This window comes from Amblyomma maculatum, chromosome 5 (assembly GCF_055883805.1).
Source record: "Amblyomma maculatum isolate TAMU_Amacu chromosome 5, ASM5588380v1, whole genome shotgun sequence".
In the NCBI taxonomy this organism is placed as follows: Eukaryota; Metazoa; Arthropoda; class Arachnida; order Ixodida; family Ixodidae; genus Amblyomma; species Amblyomma maculatum.
This window is the reverse complement of record NC_139348.1, coordinates 114,483,464-114,509,665: the sequence shown is the minus strand read 5'-3', so window position 1 is coordinate 114,509,665 and position 26,202 is coordinate 114,483,464. Positions and strand designations below refer to the sequence as shown.

Below are 26,202 nucleotides of genomic sequence, written 5' to 3'. Positions count from 1 at the left end.
TCTTACTTGGTTGTTACCACTTCCTACAGACATGCGACAGACAGTTGCGAGAAAAAAGGCCCACACAAGACAGGGTACAGGACGATCTCAATTGACAAGCGCTCGGGCTGTACCCTGACTTGTGTCTGCTTTTTTTGCGCAACTATATCATGTCTAAATATTGCCCCAATCAGCCCGACAACACATCCTACTGAAGTTATCACCTCTCCTTTCATATTCGCATCCCACTTGTCACATTTCCTAGACAACACTTGGTTTGCAGCGTGAAAGTGCTTTTGGCGTTGTGTTTACTGAATATACAGTTCTCTTACCGATGCCTCCGTTACCACGTTCTCCTCTCCGTCTCTTCATTATCTGAGTTGACCAATGCATTATTTGTACGCGGAGCCGCCGTCGACGCTCGTTTTGAGCGAGCCCGAAGTATCCGCGTTCCGGTTCGGTTGGTGTCTTGTGCCATTGTCTTGCGTGCCGGTACAGGTGTTCTGCTTCTTTGGTCCCCTTTAAAGAATTTATCACTTATTGCTCTGTTCGAACACCTTGCTTCCTTAGGTTTTGCTCCTTTCGGGAATAAGCGATCATGTTTTTTGGGCAGTACAATTGTGTCGTCTCTTTATCGCTCCGTTTCCACGCGCTGTTCTTTTTTTCACTTCGATGCACTGCAAAAAATTCATTTTCCTCAGAATTCCCCACAGAGGATCGTATCATCTTGGGGTCTTGCGCCGCCTTTTAAGCTGCGTATGCACCATGCGCCCGCTAGAGTCCTCGACAGGAGGCGCTGCATTCATCGCCATCAAGAACCAACTGGGCTTCCTGATTGTGGAGGCTCAGCGTCGTAGCAGACTATTTCGGCCACCACCAAGTCGAGAGTACGTCTCCGCTCTGCATCTTTGTTCCAGTGTTTTTGTCGCAGTTAGAACTCAGCTAAAGGCACTGAATTTTTTATTCCGGCCATGTCAAAGGTGAGAAGCGAATTTTGAGGAATTCTAGAGTGAGGGTTCAGCCCGGTGCATCCCGGAGACATTCACCGCGACCGACAGATACTTTTTCAAAGCTAACCGCTCATGCAAGGCGTGCATTCTAGAAAAATGCAAGCATACTGAAGCTTTGGAAGTTATTTAAAAGCAACAACACACAAATTATAAACAGTTGCCTTCAAACGTATATGAGAAATTGCGATTACGTTCCAGCAATAGATCATACTTCTGCAAGGTATGTCATAAGTAGACTCGTTAGAAATCAAAATATAACTTCAGACGACTCTTGAAACAGATGGAAACCAGTAAACGCTCCCAACATCACCGAAGGGCTCGAAAAGAAAAGCTGTCTAAAAGATACAGCCGTAGAAAAATGACTGCGATGTGGGATGCGCATATATCTGGATCACCTCGCTAGTTAGTCTGCCAATATATTTCCTGTGAATAAAACGCGCATACCCCGCTTGTGCAATAGTATTTTTATTCGCCTGCCCATGCCTGACCGCACCGGAATAGCTTTTTTGTCATCTCACATCGCGCAATTTTTCCGTGACTCCTCAAAGTGGTAAAAGATACAAGATCCACCAAGTTGCCTTTGAAGACACCAAAATGGTTCCTGTTTAAGAAACAAAAAAGAGGCAGACGATAACATAAGGAATTGCAAGTTTGCTTTGACTGGTACCTTGGCCCCCGTGGGCTGAGTGGGTGGAGGTGCTAAATAAAAAAAAATAATAATTATCTAGGAGGCGCCCGCGGCAATTGCTACCCAATATTACAAGAACCTGAGCTGTGCCCGGCAGAAATAAAAGAGAGATGGAGAGGATAGCGATGAAAAGTGTAATGGGAGGCTTCTACTCAGTTTACAGAATACATGTAAGCGAGTTTGAGTCGTTGGTGCGCAAGTATCCAGGCATTGTCCAAAGAGCGACCGTTTTCAAGAGGCTGTTGCACTTATGTACGCTATTGCTTTTGCGGGTACCTGAATGTTTTCGTTTAAAACGTTCACCCGGAAGTCGAAAACGAAGAGCATACAGCTTTTTGCGGCTGTATGCAGACACCGATTTTCCCTTTGCCAGAGCTATCCCGATATACGTAGTCTGGCTTCCGCCTTCCCCATCTTAGGCTGAATTTGTGGCATGATCACCGATACCTGCATGCCTTTCTTTTTTCACAAGGCCATCCGAAGAATGCAGTTCTTCAGCGGCATGCGCCTCATAATGTGTACACTTGGCGCACTTCTGTCAACCGGCGGGTTTGCTTCGCATGTGGCCTTCCTGGGCATGTTGCACGACTGTCCCTTCAGCTTGCATCCCCATACGTCGGCGATTAAAGCCCGGTCGCCTAATACCGGTTTCCATTGGGCGAACAGGAGCAAGAGCAACGAGCAGCCAGAGCAGCGTAAGAAAGCACTGGGGACGCGCGTTCTCGTCTCCCCAATGGAAAATTCACGCTGCTCGGAGAGCAGCGTACCGAGGCAGAGCGCGTGACGTCAGGCGTCATGTGATCAAACTTTTCCCGCGCTTGCGTTGCCCGTATCTGCTGGCCGAACGCCACCGCTGCCGTCTTCCGCCACTTTTCGCGACCGTCCTGCCCGGGCTTCGGGCGGCGAATAACCAGAACGGCCGGTCCCGAGGGAGAGAGAGCACGCGCATTCCCTCGAGACCGACCGTGCTAGAAGTGACATCAAAAAGGTCACGTGATTTCCTCCTTTCTCCTTGTACTCCGCCGCTGGCGACGGAGCACCGAGGACTGCTCTCGGCTGCTCCCGGGACCCCAAAAGCGAACCACCTCTGCCAATCAAACACTACGCTACTGCTCCTGTTCAACCACTGGTAGGCGTTGAAACTCGCGAGAGCACTTTTAGTGCAACTAAAAGTTCTCCTGTTTGCCCAATGGAAACCGGTATAAGATTAGTCGCCGTCCCCATCCCGTGAACCACCTTGCAATCTTCCGAATTTTACAGCTCGTTCTCGCATATGCATTGCTGGCCCTCTGGGCTTCATCGGTCGCCGTTGCGTCTGCGTCGTCATTCTGCCTCCGTATCGCCGGAAAACATACACAAGTGATAGCTGCGCGTTAGGCGAACTCTGAACGTCCTTACTCGCTGCAAATTCGTTTAATTAAGCATATTATTTAAAATGTTGCTATGGATGCGCTTGCTGTTACTGAACCCATCGTGTACAATATTGTGCTCGTCTGTGCTCTATGCAACGAAAAGTTTTCTGTCCTTCTACATAATCTTTGCATAATACGTTTTTATTGCTTTAGCAAATCAAACGAAGTCTTGTATCATGTATATGTAAATGCTTATGTATATATAATTTCATTTTATTAAAGTAGTTTATTGCCTCAGTGCGTAATAGAATATGTAAAGGAATTTAAATGAGCATTTAATGAAAGAAAAAAAGCAGGCTGTTCTAATAAAATTTTCATTACATTTTGCCATATTTCGTGCATACTCTTAGACTATTGTGGGCCGTTAATTTACTGTGCTGTTTTTTAACTTGCTGTTTCATATGTATATATGCGCTCTTTCTGTGCTTCATAATTTTCATGTTTTATATGTATATCTTTGCCTTAACGTCACGCGTCCTGTAGCTCTGCCATTACTGGGCCTCGGGCATCTCCCAAGCTATCGCTGTAGCTTTTCTCCGGAGGCCCATTTCCTGTATATTACTGGAAATAAATTTTTTTCAATTTTCAAGAGAGAGCCATTGCGTCTAAGCAATAGAGTGTAGGGAGATTATTTCTTCGGCGAAAGGCCCACTGCCGTCGGGTGCCGACCTCTCGTCGGCTTCAGTGCCGTGCAAACCCGCAACACGTGATAAATATCTGCCTCATAATTTTGGGATTTGCAGACAGTAATCCTGAACAGTAATATAAATATCGATATTGAGGCCATGCTTGTTTTACAGCAGGTGTGACGGTAACCCTGACCCGGATCCACCGTAGCGCAACCTCTTATGCGCGGGTAAGACAGCTGGCGAGGGTTAGCGGACACAGTGGGACAAGAGCACGTGTGCGGTGCCGGATGTGCTTCTTTCCTGTGAGAAGCAGAGTGGCATCATTCATAGTGAGGAAGCGTGTCATTGATGAAGTTAGAGTCGCCTGGCGGGTTGCAGAATATCTAGATGTTTGCAAACTGAGGTCACGTGGGACCCACTGAATTCGAACGGTTTGCGAGATGCGAGCCTTCAGACGATATATATTCTGGCAGATTTCTGGGCTGTGATTGGCTCGTCGGAGCAGATGTATTGCTTGAAGAGCGTCGGTGCGGATTGTAATTTTGGCTGTAGGTAGTAAGGTTCTGGCGGATAGAGAACGAAGCGCGTCTTCAGCGGTAACCAGCTAATCACAGAAAGAAAGCGATTCTGCAAAGTGATATCTGGATGGGCTTTTAAGCGCCGGCTTACCAGGATAATGAACTCCAGTTGTCGTTTCACATCCGCCAATGCTGGCATCACATATATATTTACTGTGCCTTGTGGCAGCTTGGTGTCCTTGTCAGCGATCGTTTCAAGAAGGGATGATGCCGTATTAGATGTGGTTACTGTGAAGGTCCGTAGGTTTGTTTTTGCTACGCTGAACCAGATTTCATGCAGGAAGAACTGGCGAAGGCAGCTGAGATATGGTGTGTGATGTAGCATAGGCCCGAAGTGCTCGCGGTGAATGCAAAAGGGTCACCTTAAGACTACGAGCACAACGGCGTTGCGGTACCAGTTCTCTAAATGTGTTGAGCTGAGCGTTCTTTTCTAGTGCCATGACCGGTGTGATGCGGGGGAGATAAGTGATGGTTATCACAGCCTCTCTATTTACTGATTATAGACGCTTCTATTGAGTTCTTGTCAAGTTATAAAACTGTGCTTGACAAATGAAGCGTAGCGGCAGAACCGCTGTCAACAATGTTTGTGCGACGTGGGAGCGAGCGCCACCGAATTAAGGAGCAATACGTCTGATTAGACCCAAGATCTGCATCGAATGCTTTGTGGCCTGCGAAAAATAAACGGTTCTTGTTCTCGACTGAACAATCGATAATCCCAAAATTTTCAATGTCGGACTTTCGTGAAGAGGGATTCCAGATAACTGAAGATGCATCGGCGTCTACACCCGAGCTCAGTACATTCTGCTGGAGACGCTTCCGAATAAATATCTGAGTTGAATGCTAAATAATTTACCCTAATTATGAATAGCAATAATGTTCATTCATATTGCCGGCTACTAAGGATGTTCGAGGCCGTTTACAGCGCATCATTCGTTTTGCATTCCAATTTGAATTTAAATCCTTTGTGAGAATTTCTTGCCTATCAATGTATGTTAACCGTCCTAAGTAGTCAGTAATGCCGTCGACCTGAAAAATCAGTTAATGACATGCCACATGAAGTGATTTTAGTCGACGTACACAGTGTCTTCGGCTCTCGATTATTTTGAAGAACGAGTAACAACGTACAGGAAACGTTTGGGCCTCAGTTGCGTAATTAATGGTTTGTAAAGTAATACAGATGGCCGTGTTCCTATTGGAGCCGGAGGAGTGTACTTTTTTTCTAAACTGATATTTTCAGTCAGCGCGCGAGCACAATATTAATACACGACAGCATACACATTGAGATGAGTGCAGAAACTACCTTGGAACAATAGTTGATTGCAAGAACGGACATTAGAGGCTCTCAGTATTACGTTATTCAGGGAACCACATTCTCCCATGAAAGCAATGGGCATTATTGGTATTATCGGCGTAGTGCAATAAGTGCAATAGAAGTAAAGTGCTCAATTTAAGAAACACTAATGAGCACTTCTATTACCCTTCCACGTTGACAATTCATTTAGAACTCGTGTGCAGTATTTAAGGTTTTAATTGAGCAATACAATAACAAACTGCTATTAAATACAAGAGGAGCAAGTGTATCCTATCAATGTATTGTACAACGTTACAAAAATCAGTACTAAGGAACGCCAACGAGGAATTCACAGCATGCTGCTGGGCTCACAGAGGCGCGAGACATCACCGCTGCGCCGCTGCCTCTACAGCTGCATTTATCAACACTACGTTTGAACATTTTCTTTTCATTCAGATACGTAAATCATGTAAAACTATGATCCACGCATCAATCCATCAGAAACAACTCCTCGAGCGAATTCAAACAGTGAATGCTGGTTAATTCCACGCAGTAACCGAAATGAGCAGCAAAGCTAACAGGCTGAAGGCTATGCAGAATGGCACGCACTCCCACAAAAGGATTTTAAATGCTCGCTTGCTAAACTTCTAATTCTTCTAATAAATTCCAAAGCGAGGCATTCAGATGTCATTCGAAGAAAACATGCCGCCACTTGCCGCGACGATACGGCTCTCCGGAGAAGCGCTGACGCAGCACCGTTCAGAAGCTTGCACGGTACAAGCTTTCTCCCAGATCCCAAGTCGCTTTCAGACGTCAAGCCGCACAAACCAAACCAGCCAAACTTTGCACAAATACGTTCTCTATACAAATACCTCGCTCCTATAACTTTCCCGTACCAAATGCTAGCGGAAAGTTTTTTGCGAGCCATTTGAGTTTCAAACCAGTGAAACCTAATTTTAGAACAGCGTCAGTTTTCATCACCATCTGCTTGGCACACGAGATCAAATAGGCGGCTTGGGTGAACAGGAGTGTGAAAAGACTAATGTGGTGTCGTCACGTTAACAAGAACCTACAGTGGGCTTACTTGTTGCCAGAGTCATGGAAGGAAACGACCGATGAAACGCACTCGTGAGATTATGAATCAAAGTTAAAAATAAAAAAAAAAACATTTGGTGCTGAACAATGAGTGATGCGAATATTTGCCTGCACATAAAAGAACGAAATGGCTTTTTTTACCTTACGTCATTTGAACTTGCTCTCAGCGTCCATTTATTGTCCTATAGTACCTGCGACATAGGGTGAGTGTATAATGAACCGGTTGGTAAGTGGCACGTTAGGCGAGGCAGCGGCAAACAGTTTTCACGTCGACCGCAACAGGCGGCACAGTTTCAACCTTTCATAGGCCCATGAACTCGCAGTATTACGGAAGAGTATATGGGTGCATTTTTTTGTAGAACGGCTGCCACTGTTTCTCCGTTTTGACTCTGAACTTTTTTGCTGAACATTTGCAAATGCGATACGAAAAACGAAAAACTCTACTCTGTGCCTCGTCCGTTCCTTTGCGGCAGAATTAAAATATTCATCGAGAACTGTGATAGATACTGCGCCTTTAAAATCCTAAAAACCAATCCACAAATAATTACAGGTATCCACTCAACCTGAGACAGATGCTGCGCCTGCTTTTCCCATGAAAGGTATTCAGTCAAAGAATGTAAAATTCGTGAAATTAAAAATCAAAATGAAAGACAGTTCGCCTTTACTGTAATGCAAAACTTCAACGTCGTCCCAATTTTTTCATCAAGACATTACAAATTGATCGTGTTTTCAGCTGGTTTATTCATAAGGCCCTAACATTTTACACTTAACCATGGCCACAAGCAATAACTTTAATATGACTGTAGTTTCAAAGATATAAAACGCATATAAGAATATGGTGTCAATGGCATCCAAACAATGATCAACTGTTCTAATTTTTCGGAATAAAATTCTTGCAGAGAATTTATACTGTACTAAATGACGTTAGAACGGCGGCGTAACAGCTGATGCATGCAGATGAAGTTATTTTCGTCGCCCTTCGCGAAGAGCTGAAGAGATTAGAAAGAGAAATTGTTTTATGCGTCAAATTAATACATCATTCTCCTGTTTATATGAATCCAAAAGCAACGTCTCAGAAGTGCAGACCTTTTTCGCCTTCGCAGAACGTGTGTCATAAAACGCATCACAACTGAAAAGTAAATCATCTCACAAACTTTACGTGGCATTTAGAGATGATATTTATTTTCTGGGCGAAGTGTTTGCTTCTACTTGTTATGAGAGTTTCTCTATCAATAGGGAATGAACTTTTGCTTTGCTTTTGAGATTACCATTATTATGAATATGCCAATATATCAATAGATTTGTAGAACACCACTTCAAGCCATTTTTAAGTTCATTTATAACAAAAATAGATTTAAAGGCAAAGATCTTTATTGGAAATGTGCGCAAGTAGTCTGTATTTCTAGTTTCTCTTTGAGCTGCTGCACGACCATAGGTGTTTTCAAGCCTGACACCGGTTGGCAGTAGCTTAAAAATTTTATCGCGAAAAAACCGTCCTGTTTGGGTAAAATTCAATTGTTTTGGAAGGAATGTTATTTATTTCCTTCGAGTATCTAAGCAGGGCCTGCCGCTTTTTGCAGGGAAAGCCTTCAATATCTGTTTCATGGTTTCGCTTTTACGTACTTGAAAGCGGAGCGCCCTGGGAAAAGAAAAGAACAGCGCCGAAGGAGAGCTCTGAAAGGGTTGCAAAGCCTAGTCAGAAAGACAGGAAAAATGTTATAGTGGCGACGCTGGAGGAAGGGGAGAGAAATGTCAACCGCGGCGGCGGGGAGGAGGACAGAAATGTCATTAGTGACGCGTGGGGTCAACATCTCTGGAGGAAAATGTCAAGAGAGACTAGAGTACGGCATTCTCGAAAAGCTGGCTGTAAGCGGGAGACGGGCTGAACCGCCTTGTCTGCATCATTCTTTGGGTACGAAACTTGGGTTCAAAGCTTGATTGGAGTAAGAAAGATCAAAGATGCACGCAGCGGCTTAAGCGATTAGTAGAGATCGAAATTCCTCTTGCCGTAACGACTGTCAGGAGGAATTGGCTATAAAGTAAGTGTTTGCAACGGTCTGACGATAGCAGTTAAGCAGAAACTACAACGCAAAGTAGCCGCGCCGCTTTTGCCTTCCAAATCTTGGAAACTTCTGAGCACCCCAAGTATTTTACGTAGCTCGAATGTAATCAACACCGCTTTTACCAAGCTCGTTTCAGACGCTAAAACATCATGAATCAATATTCTATGCAGATACAATTTAAACGGTTTGAAGTTTGAAGGGGCAGATCACTGGCTGGCCAAATTGTGTCAAAAAATTGTGGTGGGGTTGAAAACACCTTGCTTCGTATAGTACAGACCGAGCACTACAATTGTCAAAATAAGAAGCTTTATCATTTTAATAAGCCATTGAAAATCGCATGGCATGAATAAATGGGTTATAGAATCCTCCCCTTTGAAACGGGGTGATAGCAGTTTCTATCGTGCTCGTTTTTTTCCCTATTTCTTCAATTATCGTTTTAGATCGGGTAACTACACCATCATTCTATTTATTGACTTTTTCTTTCTACATTACTAACATTATGTTACTTTTCTGCTTTTAAGATACCAACCTTCCAAACGTTTTTTGCTAGCTCCACCGCAGATACAATCACTCGGCCGCTGGCATTACTAACTCCAGGGGCTCAGGAAATGTGACGGCGCCTGCATCGACTTCCGGATGGATACCATCACATTAGAGCATATGATGGTTAATTGTTTATTTGGATTTACCACATACGGCACATGTGTCATCTTCATTGTTAAATTTCATTTTGTATTTACGTATTCTAAGGCACTCTGACCTGGCTTCAAAAAGTAGGGCAATACCTCTTGAGTTATCAACGAAAGCTTCCTTTCTTATCTGCTTTTTCGAATTTCGGTATAGTTCCACTTTGTGTTTCTTTTTCATAGCATATATCCAATTTTTACCTTTTGTGTTTTTTTTTCTCCTGTTGCTTAAAGTTCTTTATTTCTTCGTCCTTTTGACCGGTATACTTACAGGCTAGTTTCCTACTTCTCTTCCTTCATTGTGAGTCAACGCCTTTCAGGTAAAGGTATTTTAATAATTTAGCTGCCAACTAACAATGTCCAACTTGATCAGGCGTTTCTAATATAATATTTTACTCTGAGCTTCCTGTACTTCGAAAGATTCCCATTCCTTATCTCCCTGTACCGCCTCATTTGTGGGTTCGCCGTGGGAACCCAGCGCTAATCGTCCGACGGCTGTCTGATTTATTTCTGATGTCGTCTGTACCCTTGCTCTAGGCACAAAACCACATTTCCGAAATTAAGCACGGGCACCTTAATTCCTTTCTAAATACCCCTCAACCCCTGATACCTGTTGTATCTCCACAATTCCATATACTTTATTATCCCGGCATTTCTTCGCCATTTTGCCCTATTGATATATGCTAATTCTTCGCTTATCCATACCCCGAGATATTTATATTCTACCACTCTGGGTATTTCATGACCCTGATCAGTTTGAGCCGTTTAAAATTCAGACCGGAGTTAACTGCGCTAAAACAACTGAGGTGCATAAAAACAACCGAGGCAATCTCTAGCGGAGAATCCCTATTGCTTTCACTGTAGTACCCCACGTGACTACGTGCCAGCAAAATATAGCTGATTTTCGTAAGTGCACACTGTTCGTTTTTATTCTAGGTGGGCTTCTCATAACCGAATATATCTAGCGTTCTCTCCAGTGCGTCCCTAAATAAAAACCACTCCTCTTTTCGCACCTCGAGTGGCATACGCTTTCAAGTTTTGCCACTAGATTGCGCCACAGTATTTGGAGTTCCGTGAATGAAGCGATGATAGTGGCCACTAAAACTTTCGTCGATAATCAAGTGGAACCAACTCTCTAAAGGTGGGACCACCAATTTGGTCTTTACGATACTTTGAAGTTCGGAGCAACAACGCCGCCAAGTTAAGCCTAGCGTCCGAGCCTAGCGTCCGGCCTAGCCGCCCTCGAGGGAAGACCCTCGGAGCGTGGACGGCATGGACTGGCAGGGCGAGGAGAATCAGAGCTACCAGCCGAACTCTGACACTAGTAAGGACGGAAATATGGAGGCGGTTGAGGCCTTAGAAGAAAATTCATGGTTCCGCCGACAAGGAGGCAGATATGTGAGGGAATGCGACGCAGCGTCCCAAACGAAGAAGGAGGCACCCGTGACGGGGAGCGAAGGGACCGAAGCCGCCAAATCGCGGCAAAAAGCGATAGGAAGGTCACTCGCCGAGAGATCCGTAGGCACGGTCAGATCGAAAATACCGAAGGAGATGTTCCGCGTAGTGCTGCGACCGCACGGCGGCGCCGATCAGCTGACAAGGAAAGCGGGACCGAAGCTACGCCAGGTCCTGGTTACGGCTGCAGGCCTCAACCTGAACGGGGAAGACAGATTCATCGCCAACCCGAAGAATCATTCCCTACTAATTATGACCCCGGAGCTCGGCAGGGCGAAGCGGTACGAGCAAATTACGACCATAAAAATCGGGCCAGTTGAGATAGATGCAACTGCTCACGCGGCCATGCCGGAGGGCGGCAAGGGCGTCATATACGACGTTCCGCTGGACGTCACGGAGGAGGAAATTCGGCAGGGACTCAGAGATAACCCTGGCTACATTGGAGCGAGGAGGCTCGGGAAAAAGTCTAAAACCGTGCTCATCATTTTCGAAGACCAAGAAGTCCCGCGAGAGGTGTGGTTCAACGGATTGCTATACCGGTACAACCTCTACAAAAAGAAATTCGATGTGTGCTACGCATGCGGCAACCTAGGACATCGGTCGGACGTCTGCCCGGACCCCACCAGCCCTCGATGCCGAGGGTGCAGAATGCTTAATCCACCGGAGGGGCACGAACAAAATTGCGAGCCGCAATGCCTACTGTGCGGCGGCTGCCACCCCCTGGGGCACAACCGCTGCAGAAGCATGTACCGGACCCCGCACATTCTCAAAGTCCGACAAGCAGAGAAAGAAGCCACCCAGGCTCAAAACAAGCAGCAAGAGCCAACGAAAACCTGGGGCAGATCGAGAGGAAGAGGCGACGCCGCGGGCACAACGGGCCGTGCGAGAGACTCCAGCGCATCCGCCACCAGAGATGAGCCCAGATCCAAGAGCAAGAACAGGGGGCCGCCACAACCACCGCCACCCAAGGACGACAAGAACCACTGGCCGAAGCCCGGGGAGACGCCGGCCGGACAAGCAAAGACGAATGAAGAAGTTAACGCAGGCGGTAAGTCGGTCAGCTTCGCTAGCGGGGTCTCCAAAGAAAAAAACTTGGAACTTTCGGAATTACAACAGACTCAAGCCGAGCATAGCAAAGAAATCAGAATCATTAAAGAAGACATCAAAGAGATTAAAGAAACCCTCAAATCCCTAGTCGAGGTAATTAAAGAGTTAAAAGAGGCAAAAGCTACACCTGCACCGGCACCTCCGATGCTCAGGCCGCCCGTCATACGGGGCCCCGGTGGGGCAAGCGAGAGCAATTGTGGCAGGGACAGTGACGACTCAGATGAAATGAATATCGATCAGGCTAGACCCGCGAAACGTAAATCAGACGACACTAGTGTAATTGGACAAGCCAGAAAGCACGTGGCTTTTAGAAAATTAGTCAAGGATGAAATCATAGACTTCGAATTGAATCTGAATAAGAAACTTGAGGCGAGATTTGGAGTGCTAGAAAAGATGCTTCAAGCCCTTTGCAACGCATCGGGTATACAATATCAAAATCATAATGGATCCCAAAACGTCTAAAATTTGGCAATGGAATTGCCGGTCGTTGTCAATGAAGCGATGGCTCTTGCAACAGTACGTAGCTAGCCAGAACACACAGCTTTTGGCAATGGCTCTGCAGGAAACGCGAGGTGTATGGAAGCTTTCGGGGTACAAAAGCTACGATAGCGGGAAGGGAAGTAAAACACAGGTCGTGACGTACGTCAAAAACAACGTCGCCGTCGTCCAGCACGAAGTAGGTAACAGGGAGACCGAAACGGTCTTTGTGGAAATCCTGACCGGTAAAAAGAACAGAGGCAGCATATTTCTACTCAATGTGTACAGCTCCCCGAAGTGCACGAAGGCGAGGTTTGGCCCGATATTTAAGAGAGCGATTAGCCTGGCAGGTAAGAACCCACTAATAATAGCCGGCGATTTTAATGCCAGACATCGAGAATGGGGTTACACGACCAGCAGCCCGAAGGGTCAAACGCTGTTGGAAGATATCACTGAGTCAAACCTCTACATCGCTAACGACATTAGATGCCCGACGAGGGTGGGCAACAGTGTGTCAGCGGACACAAACCCGGACTTGACTCTCTGCCATAGAACTGGCATAGTCAAGTGGACGAACAAGCATCAGGATCTAGGTAGCGACCACTACGTGCTAGAGGTAGAACTAAGTAGGAAAGTGAGCGTTAAGCGCGCTGTGTGTCGGACGGAAACCCAAGTGGATTGGGATAAATTCAGACAGATCAGAGAACGGGAAGAAATTGGAGATATAGAGTGCATTCAAAATTGGGCCGCCCAATTAATTACCCATGTCAACGAGGCCACCGAAGAAATTAAAGGCGAAGCTCTGCCTGAGGCGATGGATAGCAGGCTATTCGGCATGTTCAAAAAGAAAGAAGAGCTAACGAAGAAGCTCAAAAAGCAAAAGTGGAACCGCAATCTCAGGCGAGAGATAGCCAGACACAACGTCGAAATAGAAAAATACGCCCGGAAACTCGAGTCGCAACGTTGGGATAACAAATGCGACGAGATGGAGGGCACCATGAATGGGGCCAAGACGTAGCAACTGCTCAGGTTCCTGATAGACCCGACTAAGTCCAAAACGGTCGCCAATATAGAACAGGTAAAGGCGAGGTATAACTTTAAGGGTACGGACAAACAGCTCATTGACAAGCTCAAGTCCATGTACGTAGCTCCCCCCGCCACAGCGCATTACAGAGATTACAACGGACCGGCGAACAGCGAGCTTGACGCGTCCATAACAGTGGCAGAAGTCAGAGCGGAGCTGCACGGCCTAAAAAGACGCTCGGCCCCCGGGCCGGACCTCGTTAATAACAAGATGCTCGCAAATCTGGACGACGAATCGATCAATGCCCTAACCAAATATTTAAATCAGGTGTGGGAGAGTGGTCAAGTACCCCAAGAGTGGAAGAGGGCTAAGATCACGCTAATCCACAAGCAGGGAAAACCACCGGGCTTGGAGAATCTCCGCCCAATATCACTAACATCCTGCGTAGGCAAACTACTTGAGAAAGTTATTCAGAGGAGGCTAACCAAATACACCGAAGAGAATGATGCGTGGCCGGCTGAATTGGTCGGATTCAGGCCCGGCCTTTGTACGCAAGATACCATGCTCAGATTACATAACGATGTTGTCAGAGACTTCAGGAAAAAAAATACGAAAGCTATTCTAGGCTTAGACCTTAAGAAAGCTTTTGACAACGTCAGTCACGACGCCATTCTCGACGGGCTCGCTGAGCTTAGAGTAGGCGAAAGAACCTACAACTACATTAGATCATTCCTGCGAGACAGGACGGCGATCATCAGCTTTCAGGGCTTATGTTCGGAAGAGTTCCCGCTGGGTAACAGAGGCACTCCGCAGGCGGCTGTGCTCTCACCTTTCCTTTTTAACATCGTAATGAGGAAGCTCCCCAGTAAGCTTGGCCATCTCGATGACTTAAAACTAAGCATCTACGCGGACGATGTCACCGTCTGGATGTGCGAAGGGAACGACTCGTACATCACATCCAGGCTCCAAGAGGCAGCAAATATAATCAGCTATCACGCAGAGGACGTAGGTCTATGCTGTTCGCCAGAAAAATCGGAGCTCCTGGTAATGACCAGCAGTAGTGGGAAGATAACTCCAGATATCAAAATTAAAGTCAACGGAAACGAAGTCCGGAAAGTAGATGAAATTAGAATATTAGGTATGATTATCAACCGCAGGGGTAGTAACAAAAGCCTGATTAAGAAATTAAAAGATCAGGCGGAGCTCGTAGTCAGAGTATTTAAGAAGACGTCCAACAAAAGGAGTGGTCTCACGGAGGCCAGTAGACTCAGACTCGTACAAGCTTTTGTCACGAGCAGAATGTGCTACGCGACTCCATTCCCAAATATCAACAAGACCGAAGAACACGAATTAAACACCATAATTAAGAGATGCACAATGTGCGCTCTAGGACTCCCCATAACTACTTCTAACGACATTCTAGAGAAAATTGGGTTGCATAATGAGTGGAAAGAGCTAGCTGCTGCGGTCAGGCTGTCCCAGAGAGAGCGACTCGCAGGAACGGCGGCGGGTAGGCAAATCCTCGACTGGGTAAACCTACTAGTGCCCGGAGAAGGCGAAAGTGTCAGAGAAAGCATAGATCGAGAAATCAGAATGCATCTACACGTCTCGCCCATACCGAAGAACATGCACCCCGTACACGACGAGGGGAGGAGGAAAAGCAGAGCTAAGCACCTCACTAACAAATTGGACAAACTCCCGCCGGGATCGGTCACCTACACCGATGCAGCGATCGGGAAAGAAGGCGACGTAACCTCGGTCGCCCTATTAGACACCGGGATCGTCATAGGAATCGAAAGAAACCGAGATCTACCGCCGGTAGAGGCGGAGGAGATTGCAATAGCCATTACCATTGCACGACCAGGCGTGAAACACGTCATCAGCGATAGCAAAGCGGCAGTTAGGAATATTAGCAAGGGTAGAGTCAGCAATCGTGCTGCAAAAATTCTGAACGAGTCGTCTCTCGCCGAAAGCGTGACCATAATCTGGACCCCAGCACACGCCGGTCTCGCCGGCAACGAGGCTGCCCACATGCTCGCCCGCTCCTCGCTACCTCGGGGTGCTGCGGACGCCTCCACAACATCTAAAACCAAAGAATGTATTGGTACCTTTAGGGATGTAACCGACAACCTGAAGAAAGACCGGAGGATATATCCTCCACCGGTTAGATCCCTGAGTAAAAAGGAATCGTACGACTGGAGAAGACTCCAAGCTCGAAATTTATTTTCGCCCCCGTGGAGGAGTTGGACGGGTGCCAGAGGGCGGAAGAGGGACCGTGCAGAAACCGAAATTTGTAAATTTAGCGGCCACGTGGCAACATTAGATCATATAACATGGAGATGCGTTCGTGCCCCAGGGCGCAACGCGATTAAAACTAGCGATGAATGGGAGACCACGCTAAGAAGCTCCGACGAAAAAACTCAGCGATTCGCCGTCCGCCTGGCGGCCGAGGCTGAAGACCTCTTCTCCTAGACGGGGCCGGGTGTCCTCTGACCGCGGTGCGATAGACTGCCTCCCCGGACGCCTGCGTGCGGACCCGTAGGTGGCTGCCGCGCCATATTCGGCGGAAATAAATGTTCTTCCTCCTCCTGAACCTAGCAAAAAAATTTCAGAATCAATAAAGCACGTTTTCGTCTTCCAGTCGAATTAAATGCGAATTCTTATGTGTCAAAGCTGCCGGCATCATTGTCATCACTTCATGCTAAGAGCACTACTAGAGAAAAGCCTCTGTCGTTGATCTCTGTCCTCTCATATCTTCAATTTTAAAATTCCGTCATCGGGCGTGTTTCAATGCAGGCGAAACGAACAGGCGTCCGTGTGTTGTGAAATGTCAGTGCAAGTTAAAATTTGCCACCTATCGAAATCACTCCATAGCCCTCCACTACGCCTCCTTTTTTCTTTCTGCTTTCACTTCCACCTTGCTGTTTCTGTGGACACCTTCCCTTACGGCGCAGGTCAGGTGTCCACAGAAACAAGTGTGACATATACTGCGCATTTCCCTTCCTGTGAACCAATTGTTGTTGTTCACCGAATTTCAGCATACGCCCTCTTTAGTATGTACATTCAGCATGTTCTTCAAGAGCATAGCGCCACCGACAACAGATTGGCGTGTCGTTTCTTTATCACGACAAGAAGCGGCGAAACTATCGAATACAAGTGGGCACGCACAAAGATTTACTCGCGAAAAGTACCCTCGCGAAAGTTCTTTTTGGGAAAAGACGCAAACCTTGCTACATTGCGTTGATGTAGTGGTTTTATTTTTACATAAAAAAGGAAGGAAAAGATGTCTGCCAGCCTCGGTATCTGCTATCTGACCACTGAAGCACCTGAACTGGGGCAGCGGAAATAAAGGGATAGCGAGGAAACGGTAGAGGAACTCAAAGAGGTGAGTGATAGGGAGAAAGGACAGGGTAGGTAAACATAAAAATATAATATACTTTATGGCACAATATATGTGCAGCTTCCTGGATAAAGTATAGCAGTGGAATGATGCATAACTAGTTGGCGTTCCTGAGTATATTTCGCAGGTACCATATACGTCATGAGGAAAACGCGTTAAATGAGGCCACAAAAGAGAAGTTTCCTAGATTGACTTCCGTAAGGTGTATTCATTGCTGTTTGATATCCACAAATTGGCAAACAGATCAAAAACAAGTAGCTTCCACATGACATTCTCTATAAGACATCCAGCCTTCACTGACACAAATGAACGCATATACGCATATAGAATGATTGTGGGGTCTTGATTACCGTGCACTAATTACCAAAAAGGGGAGTTAAATAGTCTAAACCTGCCTGTTGGTGGGATCTAAGACCACGACCTCAGATTTTCGCGTCGAGTGATCTACGGCTTGAGTCTAGGCGGCGGCCGTTGCATTTCCTACTTTCCTAGATATTTTATGCTGCGTGTAATCTGTGTTGGAAGTATTCACCAGCGCCACCTTCCATTTTGGCAGACCTGCAACGTCCTGTGACACCGCGAGTGGGGCGTAGAACCTGATCTATCGGACAGCTGAAGCTGTGTGACAAACCTGTTGCGTTAGATATAAAGTCAAGGCTACCACATTCGAACCATCATTAGACTATTCACCAAACAAATTCAGTCAAAATGAGGTGCTTTGTTATGAGATACCTAAAAGGGAGCAAAAACCTCTGGTGGTGGTGGAAACCATTGCTGGTGGAAACAATACTAGGTGGAGTCCCTTATTCCGGGACTCCATTGGTCTGGGCCGCCACACGAGCTCGCTGGACCAGCGCTTGTGGTGCCGCTAGATCCAGGCAGCCGAACAGGGCCGCCTCCCAGTCCTCTCGGGTAGGGGAAGGTGTTAAGGGTAAAAGAGGATTTAGCTGGCATGCCCAGACCATGTGAAAGGTGTCAGCCACCTCTCCACAGAAAGGGCAGAGGCAAGAAAAGGAAGGGTCGAAATGTTTGAGTACTGCCGGTCACAGTAGAGTGTTAGTAAAAAGTCTAAGAAGTATTCATTCGCCCGCTTTCCCTAACCCCTTTAGAGGAGTCGGGTACTGACGGTTCGAGTCCCGGTAATAGGCACAGATTTCTTGAAAAGTTCGGAGAGGATAAGTGTCCTGGTCCAGATCGGTAGGGTCTACGGCGGGGGCCTAATTAGTGAGGGCTCCACAAAACTTCCAGTAACAGTACTTCTACAGAGCCAAATAAACGGAATAATGATTGAGATGCGCGTATCTCACATGGGGTCTCAGATCATTAATGATAGCTTAGCAGCGTCCTTCTAGAGGAAGTATATATAGCTGTATACCTACATATAGCTGCTACCTACATAGGTAGCATGAAAGTGGAAGCAAACGAAGAGTTCAACTTAAAATGGGAACGCAGAGAAAGCTGGAATTGAAAATGGCTGGTGCAGAGTTCACAAAGCTTTATTGTGCAAAGTGGATAAACGAAGAAAATAATGACATCTTAGCAGAAATTAAGAAGGCGAAAGGACATAGGCAAGGGATATAAGCGAAGGCCAAGGTGACCGACCATCGCTGTGGCTCAGAGATTAGACTCCAAGTCAAGACATACATAGCAGGGTGCGGCTGAAAGTTAGGAGGGCAGAAGCTCGGGAAAGTTTGCGTGGATTATGTTTGCAGCTAAAACAGAGCCGATTTAAATGGAGCGATATGAGAGGTTTTTACAATGGAGTGGGTGTAGGAAGGCTGATTATGATTATAATGACGTGTCCTGCTCCTTCGGTAGCTGCTTTGGAGAGCAAAAAACAAAAGTACAGGGAATTTCTCCTGGTGCAGGAAAAGTTAGACGACAGTCGCTAAGGGGACAGCTTCCCGATATCCGATTTATTTTCTTAGTTTTGCCATACCTCGCCTTGATAGTGCGCTGGGAAGCACGTTGCTTTAAAAATAATAAATTGAGCGAACGTACTCTTTCTGTAGGGGATCCACCAAAGAATTTTGGTCTTTCAATCCACGAAACCTTACTTCTGGGGTGTGCGTTATATGACGCTTTCCTGTTTGCACTTTCGCAATTAACTTCAGCTACTCAGCGTCCAGCTGTTCTTTACACGTATGGACGGCCAAGCTCTAAACTTCGCGCTGTATGTTTTCCTATAGAGGTAACCAAAGATACTGACGGAGCACCCAGAGATTGTAGAAATAAGTAAAAATAATCAAATTACCGATATCGCGCTTCTGGTTTATCGGCACAAATCCACTTACATACTTGAAGTTTGTAGGGTAGGACTCAGAGTTAATGCTATTTTACAATGCTGCTATTCAGAGCCGGAATGTAAAAATTTCACATATAAATCGAGTATAACCAGCAACAAAATAAGTCAGGGCACGCAACAGGCGGCAAGTATCAGAAAAGCAGCTTCGCCGCGCCACCTGGTGTCGCACTTCTGTTGTTGAGACATAGCGGTGCCTATGCACGTTCTTTCACTCCCGAAGCCCTGCCTTTTCCTGGCTTGCAGTCTACGAGCCCACTGCATGCTGCGCCTAGCGCTAGAGGTCTTTCTTTTTTCACTACCCAACAAGCTCAGTTCAGCGGGAGCATGGCGAGGGGGAAGCGTGCGCTGCCCGATTGGTCTTCATGAACAGGGAATATAAAATATGCGTATTTTGGTGACAACCCGAAGCTGCTTACTGAATTCGTTCTCATTGCTTTCAGTTACCTCTAGTCACGAGTTGCTCCACTTTCCAGATGTTTCTTTATTTAGCGACTTTTCTCCGCTATGCTCACGGTTGCGCGGCGTTCACCTGTTAGGCAACGAGTGTTCTCCTTCTTCGACAGCCAAAGTGTGATGCAGAAGTATGCATGAACGTCCGCTCTATACTACGAGTTCACTGACGTGCAGTAGCCCCAAGTGGAGACACCAGAATCTACCTACTGTCAAGGCTCTCAGAGGAAAGTGCTCGCTCTATACGGAAATCCAGTTACCTCGCTCTGATGCGTTGGCTGCGTGTAATATGCGAAGAAAGTCGATTGAACGAAGATTGCAACATCGTTTTGCGAGGTAGGAAAGTACGCACAAACGCCGACGAAAGCAGTTTAATGTACCGGCTGATAGCACAGACAGGAAGGCTGGAAACACGTCAAAGCTGGGGTGAGAAACACATGCCTACCAAAGAAAACTAGTAAGCACGCAATGCTGCCACAGCAGTGAGCAATCATTAAACGCAAACACAGTGCTGCTACACATAGTCATACTCAATGAATAATTGCAACGTTTTTGGACAGCACGCCATATTTCAAACAAAACAGAGCGAATTAGATCCAAAAAATTGCATGTAACGATACAGAGGAGGCGCAGTGTCCGTACATTTACATGTGCCCTTCAGTCTCGTCTTCCTCGCGTAGTCTTATTCTAAGCTTCAAAGAACCAACGTGTGATTACGCTGCTGTGGAGTCATCTGCTCGCGCCGAGCAGTTTTGAAAATATCGTCGCCTCCCCCCCCCCCCTATTGTATAAAGTAACAAAGCCATGTGCCAAAGGCGATGAAGAATAGCGCGTTCAAAAAAAAACAAAAAAAATATCGCAGCATGTTTGACGCTCGTTGAACAAGTGAAGTCCTAGCTGATAACACTCCGGTGACGCGGGGGTGAGTGAAACACCCTCTTGAGAATGCTCTACTGGCTCAAGCCATCACGTGAGCATGATATTTATCGCCGCTGCCTCCGCCATGACCTAAAAACTTGCATGTCTTGCCATTGCATTTCTCGCCAGCTGGACATCTTGAAGGAGTTTCCACATTGGAAGCAGGTGCTGGGCCGGGACAGGCTGTGTTTCTCCGTCACTTCAGCTATTAACTACGCGTACGGCGGTGTCAACACCATCGACTTTATTCAGCCGATGCGCGCCACTGAGAATGTCCAACGCTACAGTCGACTGCGGGTGAGTTCCCAAGACATCCGTAATAGTCTCGCCATAATATAGACAGTTTCACTTCAACATAAATGGAGAGTTCCGACCCCAGGTGGTCGGAATTCCCAAAGTCCTCCACTGCGGCGTCTCTCATAGCCTGAGTCGCTTTGGGACGTTAAACCCCAATAATTAAATCAAGCTTTTAGGTAGCATTATGAAATGTTTTTCATTCTGAACCAGTCGTGAATAAAGCCAGGGGGTGACGATATGGCAACGACTAAACTATGCAATTAACATCACCGTAATCATTTTCTGCCTTCAGTAAGTGTATTTTTACCTTTAGGGTGCGTTTAGAGACAGCTCTAATCAATAATCGCTGTTTAACTCAATGAGAGACAACCAATCAGGATAAAGAAGTGGAAGGGGCAGTACCGTTGAGAGAATGGAATTACTCCACATCATGACCAGACGTCGCGTCTGTGCCGATCTACCGGAGATAATCTCGCTCCCAGTTTCGCAAGCAAAAGCGTCGGATTTCCACATGCTGCAAGGCTTTAGAACATTTTTCTTTGCTTCAAAAGCTTATACGGGAACGTCTTTTTCCCGGCTTCGAACTTCCCATGCGGCGTAACCACCAAACTGCGCTAAATAAAAACGTTATTGAGTGATTTTAAACAAACGGTTTATTAATAAGAATCAAATTGTAGTAAATTTTGTCAACCGCTTCCGAGAACCGTATCCTTGAATAATGTTTTTCGAATTCCGGCCATTTTAGCAATATTCGAGTTTTGGTTGAAATACGCCTTGCACAGGGTATTTTTTACGGTTCAGAATGATACAAACGTAAGTCGCTTTGCAGTCATTTTACCCCTTTGTATATGTTAGTGTTACTACTGAAATAGAAGAAACATCTGGGCTATTTGGTATGGTGGCATGATGAATAAACATCGCTAAAGACGAGGACGAAGAGCAAAAAGCAAACAGGACAGGCGCTGCCTCGCAACTGAAGTTTATGGGAAAAAAAAATAAATCATGTTCATCATGTTACCGCTGACATCCTACCTGATGTCAGCGGTAAAATAATAAATAAAATAATATAGCGCTCGTTACAAGTTCCACAACCGTAAGTATGATAGTCGGCTCTCCCCGCCGGGGTGGTGCAGTGGTGAGACGCCCGACTACTGTGCCGGAGTACCCGGGTTCGGTCTTGACCGCGGCGGCGGCGTTTCGGTGGAGGCGAAACGGAGAGGCGTCCGTGTGCTGTGCGATGTCACTGTAGCGATGTCAGCGCACGTTAAAGATCCCCAGGTGGTCGAAATTACTCCGTAGCCCTCCACTGTGGCTCCTCTTTCTCTCTTTCCACTTTCACTCTCACCTTCATCCCTTCCCTTACGGCACGGTCAGGTGTCCACAGAAACAAGTGCCTTCCCCTTCCTGCTAACCAATTATTGTTATCAGTCGGCTCGACACTAATGTGATGGAATGGGATAACAACTTTATTTTTCCACCAACGTAAAGCGTATTACGCTGTTCGCTCTACTGACCGATTTCGTCACTTGCTGGGATCGCCTGAGAACCTAACAGGCGCTAACGGTTCAGTGTCAGTTTCGTTTCAAAGCCAGCTTCTCTTGCAGCCGCAGCATCAGTAGCCAATGCTTGCGTGAGTTTCGCTCGGAATTTGGGCGAAGCGCCAAGCTGAAGGGATCAATGCGGGTCCCGCTCGCGGGCAGTGCCGTTCTGAGTTAAGCTGTCTGTCAGGTACCAGTGTGCCTAGTACACCTGCTATCAATTGTTTCTAAGACATTTTATCTGAGGCATACTATTTGGAGTTATATCTTTAGTAGTAAAAATTCAATACGTTCTTAAAATGAATGTTTCAAGAATGGTTATGTTTTTAGGTAATTATCGAACTAACGGGAGTGTGCTCAAGGAGTCTGCTCTTACCTAGTGTTGCTGTAGCCTCCAATGTTGCATCAGGGCTGTAAAATATATGACGCCATTTGGACTAATAAACGATGTTTATGTATCTCTGTGCATCAATAGGACGTTGCGAACAATTTGAAGTCACTCTACTTCCTCTAATTGCCTTATTTCTTGCTATGAAAGCAACAATTTATTTGAAGAAATGTTTGTAACCATACAGCTATAAAACAAAATGATTAGTACGTGCGCCACTGGCAGCTTATGCGACCAGTTACAACAGTGTTTGTTTTCATGAGATCCATTATAATAAGCCTCCCGTTTATGCCTGATTTTAGGTTACTCAAAAGATTATTTGCGGATATTTGCAACAATTGAAAATGGCGATCATTTCTCAAGTTTTCAACAAACTTGCAAAGGTGCTGATGCTTTGAAATCTATAAACCCATCGTGCACATTCATGACGGTTAGTTATATACGACGTCAGCTACATCGAGCAAGCAGGTCATTCTTCGTCCTAGCACAAAATCAAAAGCTACACCTATTCTCCTTTAGGTTCTTTTTTATTGACTGTGAGGAATAGAAAGGTGTTCAGGGAATAATATGAAAAATAACTCAGTTTGATTCAGCAGTAGCTCTAAACAGGGTCATAGCTTGAAGTACCTAGGCATTGTTCTGTTGTAAATTTTGACTAGCGTATTTTTAAGTGCTGAGGCTCTGATTCATTCAGAAGTATTTAGTTAATGCCAGTGACCTTCAAACATGCTACCTCATAAAGTCGGCTACCCCTTCACGACAAAAAAACAAAAAGCAAAAGAGGTGTTTTACGTCTCTGCGCATAAGTTCTTGGAAGTTATTGACAGTGTTTGGTTAAAACCGTGCTTACTAAGCAACCTCAGAAAGTGTCAATATTTTCGAGTTAGGAAAGAAATGTGTAACAATTATGCCCACTGTTTATTAATAAACATATCGCTGTTGACCCTCTAAACATTACGTAATCTGTAGACGAATGCTCAAATTAATGAGATAGCTTCTAAACAGCATGCCTTTATTTGCGAATGTTATTCGCACTAGATTGCATTTTCTTTCTGTACATTGCTATTAAAAAGTTTCTTCTTGAGCTTAGAATTTCAGCCTTAAAAAATTACGAACCATTAACTGTCCTTTATTCTGTTGTAAGTCGAAGGATTCTGAATTTCGATATTGCTCTTTCACTGTTACACATGCAGTTTACTACCAAAAACAGTGCCGGAAAGTACCCTGTGGAGGATAGGAGAACCAGCTACTACTTCGACACCACAGCGCGAACACACTTTTGGCGCTACCTCGAAAGGAACACCGTGCGAACCTTTTTCGCCTATGACACCGGACCTACGCTGCTGTATAAGGTGTGACTATATATCTGTCCTTCCATGCTGAAAGGTCCTGCTAGAGAGCCGATGTAACGGAGGGCTGGAAAAAAATGCTCGCTCTAAGCCTAAACATGAAGCGGAAGGGTGCCAAAATAATCCTCCGAGTGGGCATCGCAAGCCATGTCAAGTTGTTATTCGTCCCGTAAACTATAGCTTGGCAACTGAAATGCATCAGGTGACTGCTTATATGTGATATCGCTTTCTGCGGCTACGAAAACGAGAATTCAAAAATTTTGTTGGCAGTTGAATTATCTGACTACAAAAAGTGAATTCTCAGAAACCATTTTTGAGCCCATACCTGTGCTACAATGCGTGTTGCCAAAGCGTAGCTTTTGTTTCGACTGGCCGAAATTGGACCTCTGAAGAACCATCCCTGTTTAATATTACACTGCCTTATGATGGGGACAAGTGGCGCTATTAGCTTCAGTATTGCGCAAACAGATGGGAGCAGAGTATAACATGTCAGCGCTTGAAATATTGTTGGTTTTTATGCACTTCAACGTTCCACTGGCTGTGACATGCACTTGAATAAAATAAGGTCTGCATGTTATGCTGCTTGCCTTTGTAAGGTTATCTGGACAATATACACTCGTTACCCCGCGACCATGCTCTTTAACAAAGTTTGTGTAGATCTTGGGTTTATAAAACGCGGGCTATTTATGAATAAATTTTTCATATGTTTATTCCTTCACACCAGGAATCCTCGAAGAATAAACTGAGCTACTCTATAAACAACTGCCGCCGAAATAGGTATCGATATTCGGTTTTGCTGTGAGAACCATACTATTTTTTGTTCATTCTCTTGGAAGAGGCAATAACCAAATCTTGCTTTTGCAACTGCGGCCGCTGTACGTGTTACTTTTGCAGCTGCAACAAAGCTGTCCAGATGCTGGACATTCAGGGTTTAGTGATCTCAACTACTCGGACCCCTGAGCTTTCTCCAAAATATTGAACCTAAGCAGGTGCTCCAATTGGCTCCGTTATGAGGTTATGGAATAGGCATGACTGTTGTGATAATGTTCCAGAAAGTCTGTTAGTTATCTCGTGTTACGGTTTCAAGAACTAAGCTTAACATGCTTGAGGAAGTTGGTTCAACTTAGGGTGCGCGTAAGATACTCATGCATTCTGGGTATGTATGTATGTATGTATGTATGTATGTATGTATGTATGTATGTATGTATGTATGTATGTATGTATGTATGTATGTATGTATGTATGTATGTATGTATGTATGTATGTATGTATGTATGTATGTATGTATGTATGTATGTATGTATGTATGTATGTATGTATGTATGTATGTATGTATGTATGTATGTATGTATGTATGTATGTATGTATGTATGTATGTATGTACCGTCTTTGCCAAAAGTAACCAGGCTGCGGGTTTCGCTTCTCGGACGAGTTGCAGAGAATTCGTACCACCTATGAAGCTGGAGATATGTGCAAAGTAAAGGTGAGCTCCTGTCCTCACTTAGTAAAAATTTGTGATCCTCTGGGATTCAATGTTGGCTTCAAAATACAAGCGAGAAGCAAAACATGCAACCTGATTACTTTTAGAAAAGACAGTATGTATGTATGTATGTATGTATGTATGTATGTATGTATGTATGTATGTATGTATGTATGTATGTATGTATGTATGTATGTATGTATGTATGTATGTATGTATGTATGTATGTATGTATGTATGTATGTATGTATGTATGTATGTATGTATGTATGTATGTATGTATGTATGTATGTATGTATGTATGTATGTATGTATGTATGTATGTATGTATGTGTATGTATGTATGTGTGTGTGTATGTATGTGTGTGTATGTATGTATGTATGTATGTATGTATGTATGTATGCATGTATGTATGTATGTATGTATGTATGTATGTATTCTTTGTTTATTCATGCTAGTGGTCCCAAGACGCGGCTTGATCAGTTCTTATGTTGCGGCAGATGATTCCAGATATATCTCGAAAGATTCCAGCCACGCACATTCATGCTAGTGGTCCCAAGACGCGGCTTGATCAGTTCTTAT

The 26,202-nt window shown here is 45.3% G+C and overlaps 1 protein-coding gene across 1 annotated transcript; it reads left to right on the top strand.

Annotated features, from left to right (window-relative positions):
* The first annotated feature begins 744 nt into the window (after positions 1-744).
* On the top strand, positions 745-25,099 carry LOC146189262 (uncharacterized). The gene is made up of 4 exons (XM_084605218.1): positions 745-909; positions 20,697-20,864; positions 23,984-24,142; positions 25,034-25,099. Exons 1-4 carry the CDS (start codon positions 745-747, stop codon positions 25,097-25,099), a joined length of 558 nt encoding a protein of 185 aa, XP_084461344.1.
* Positions 25,100-26,202: the final 1,103 nt, after the last annotated feature.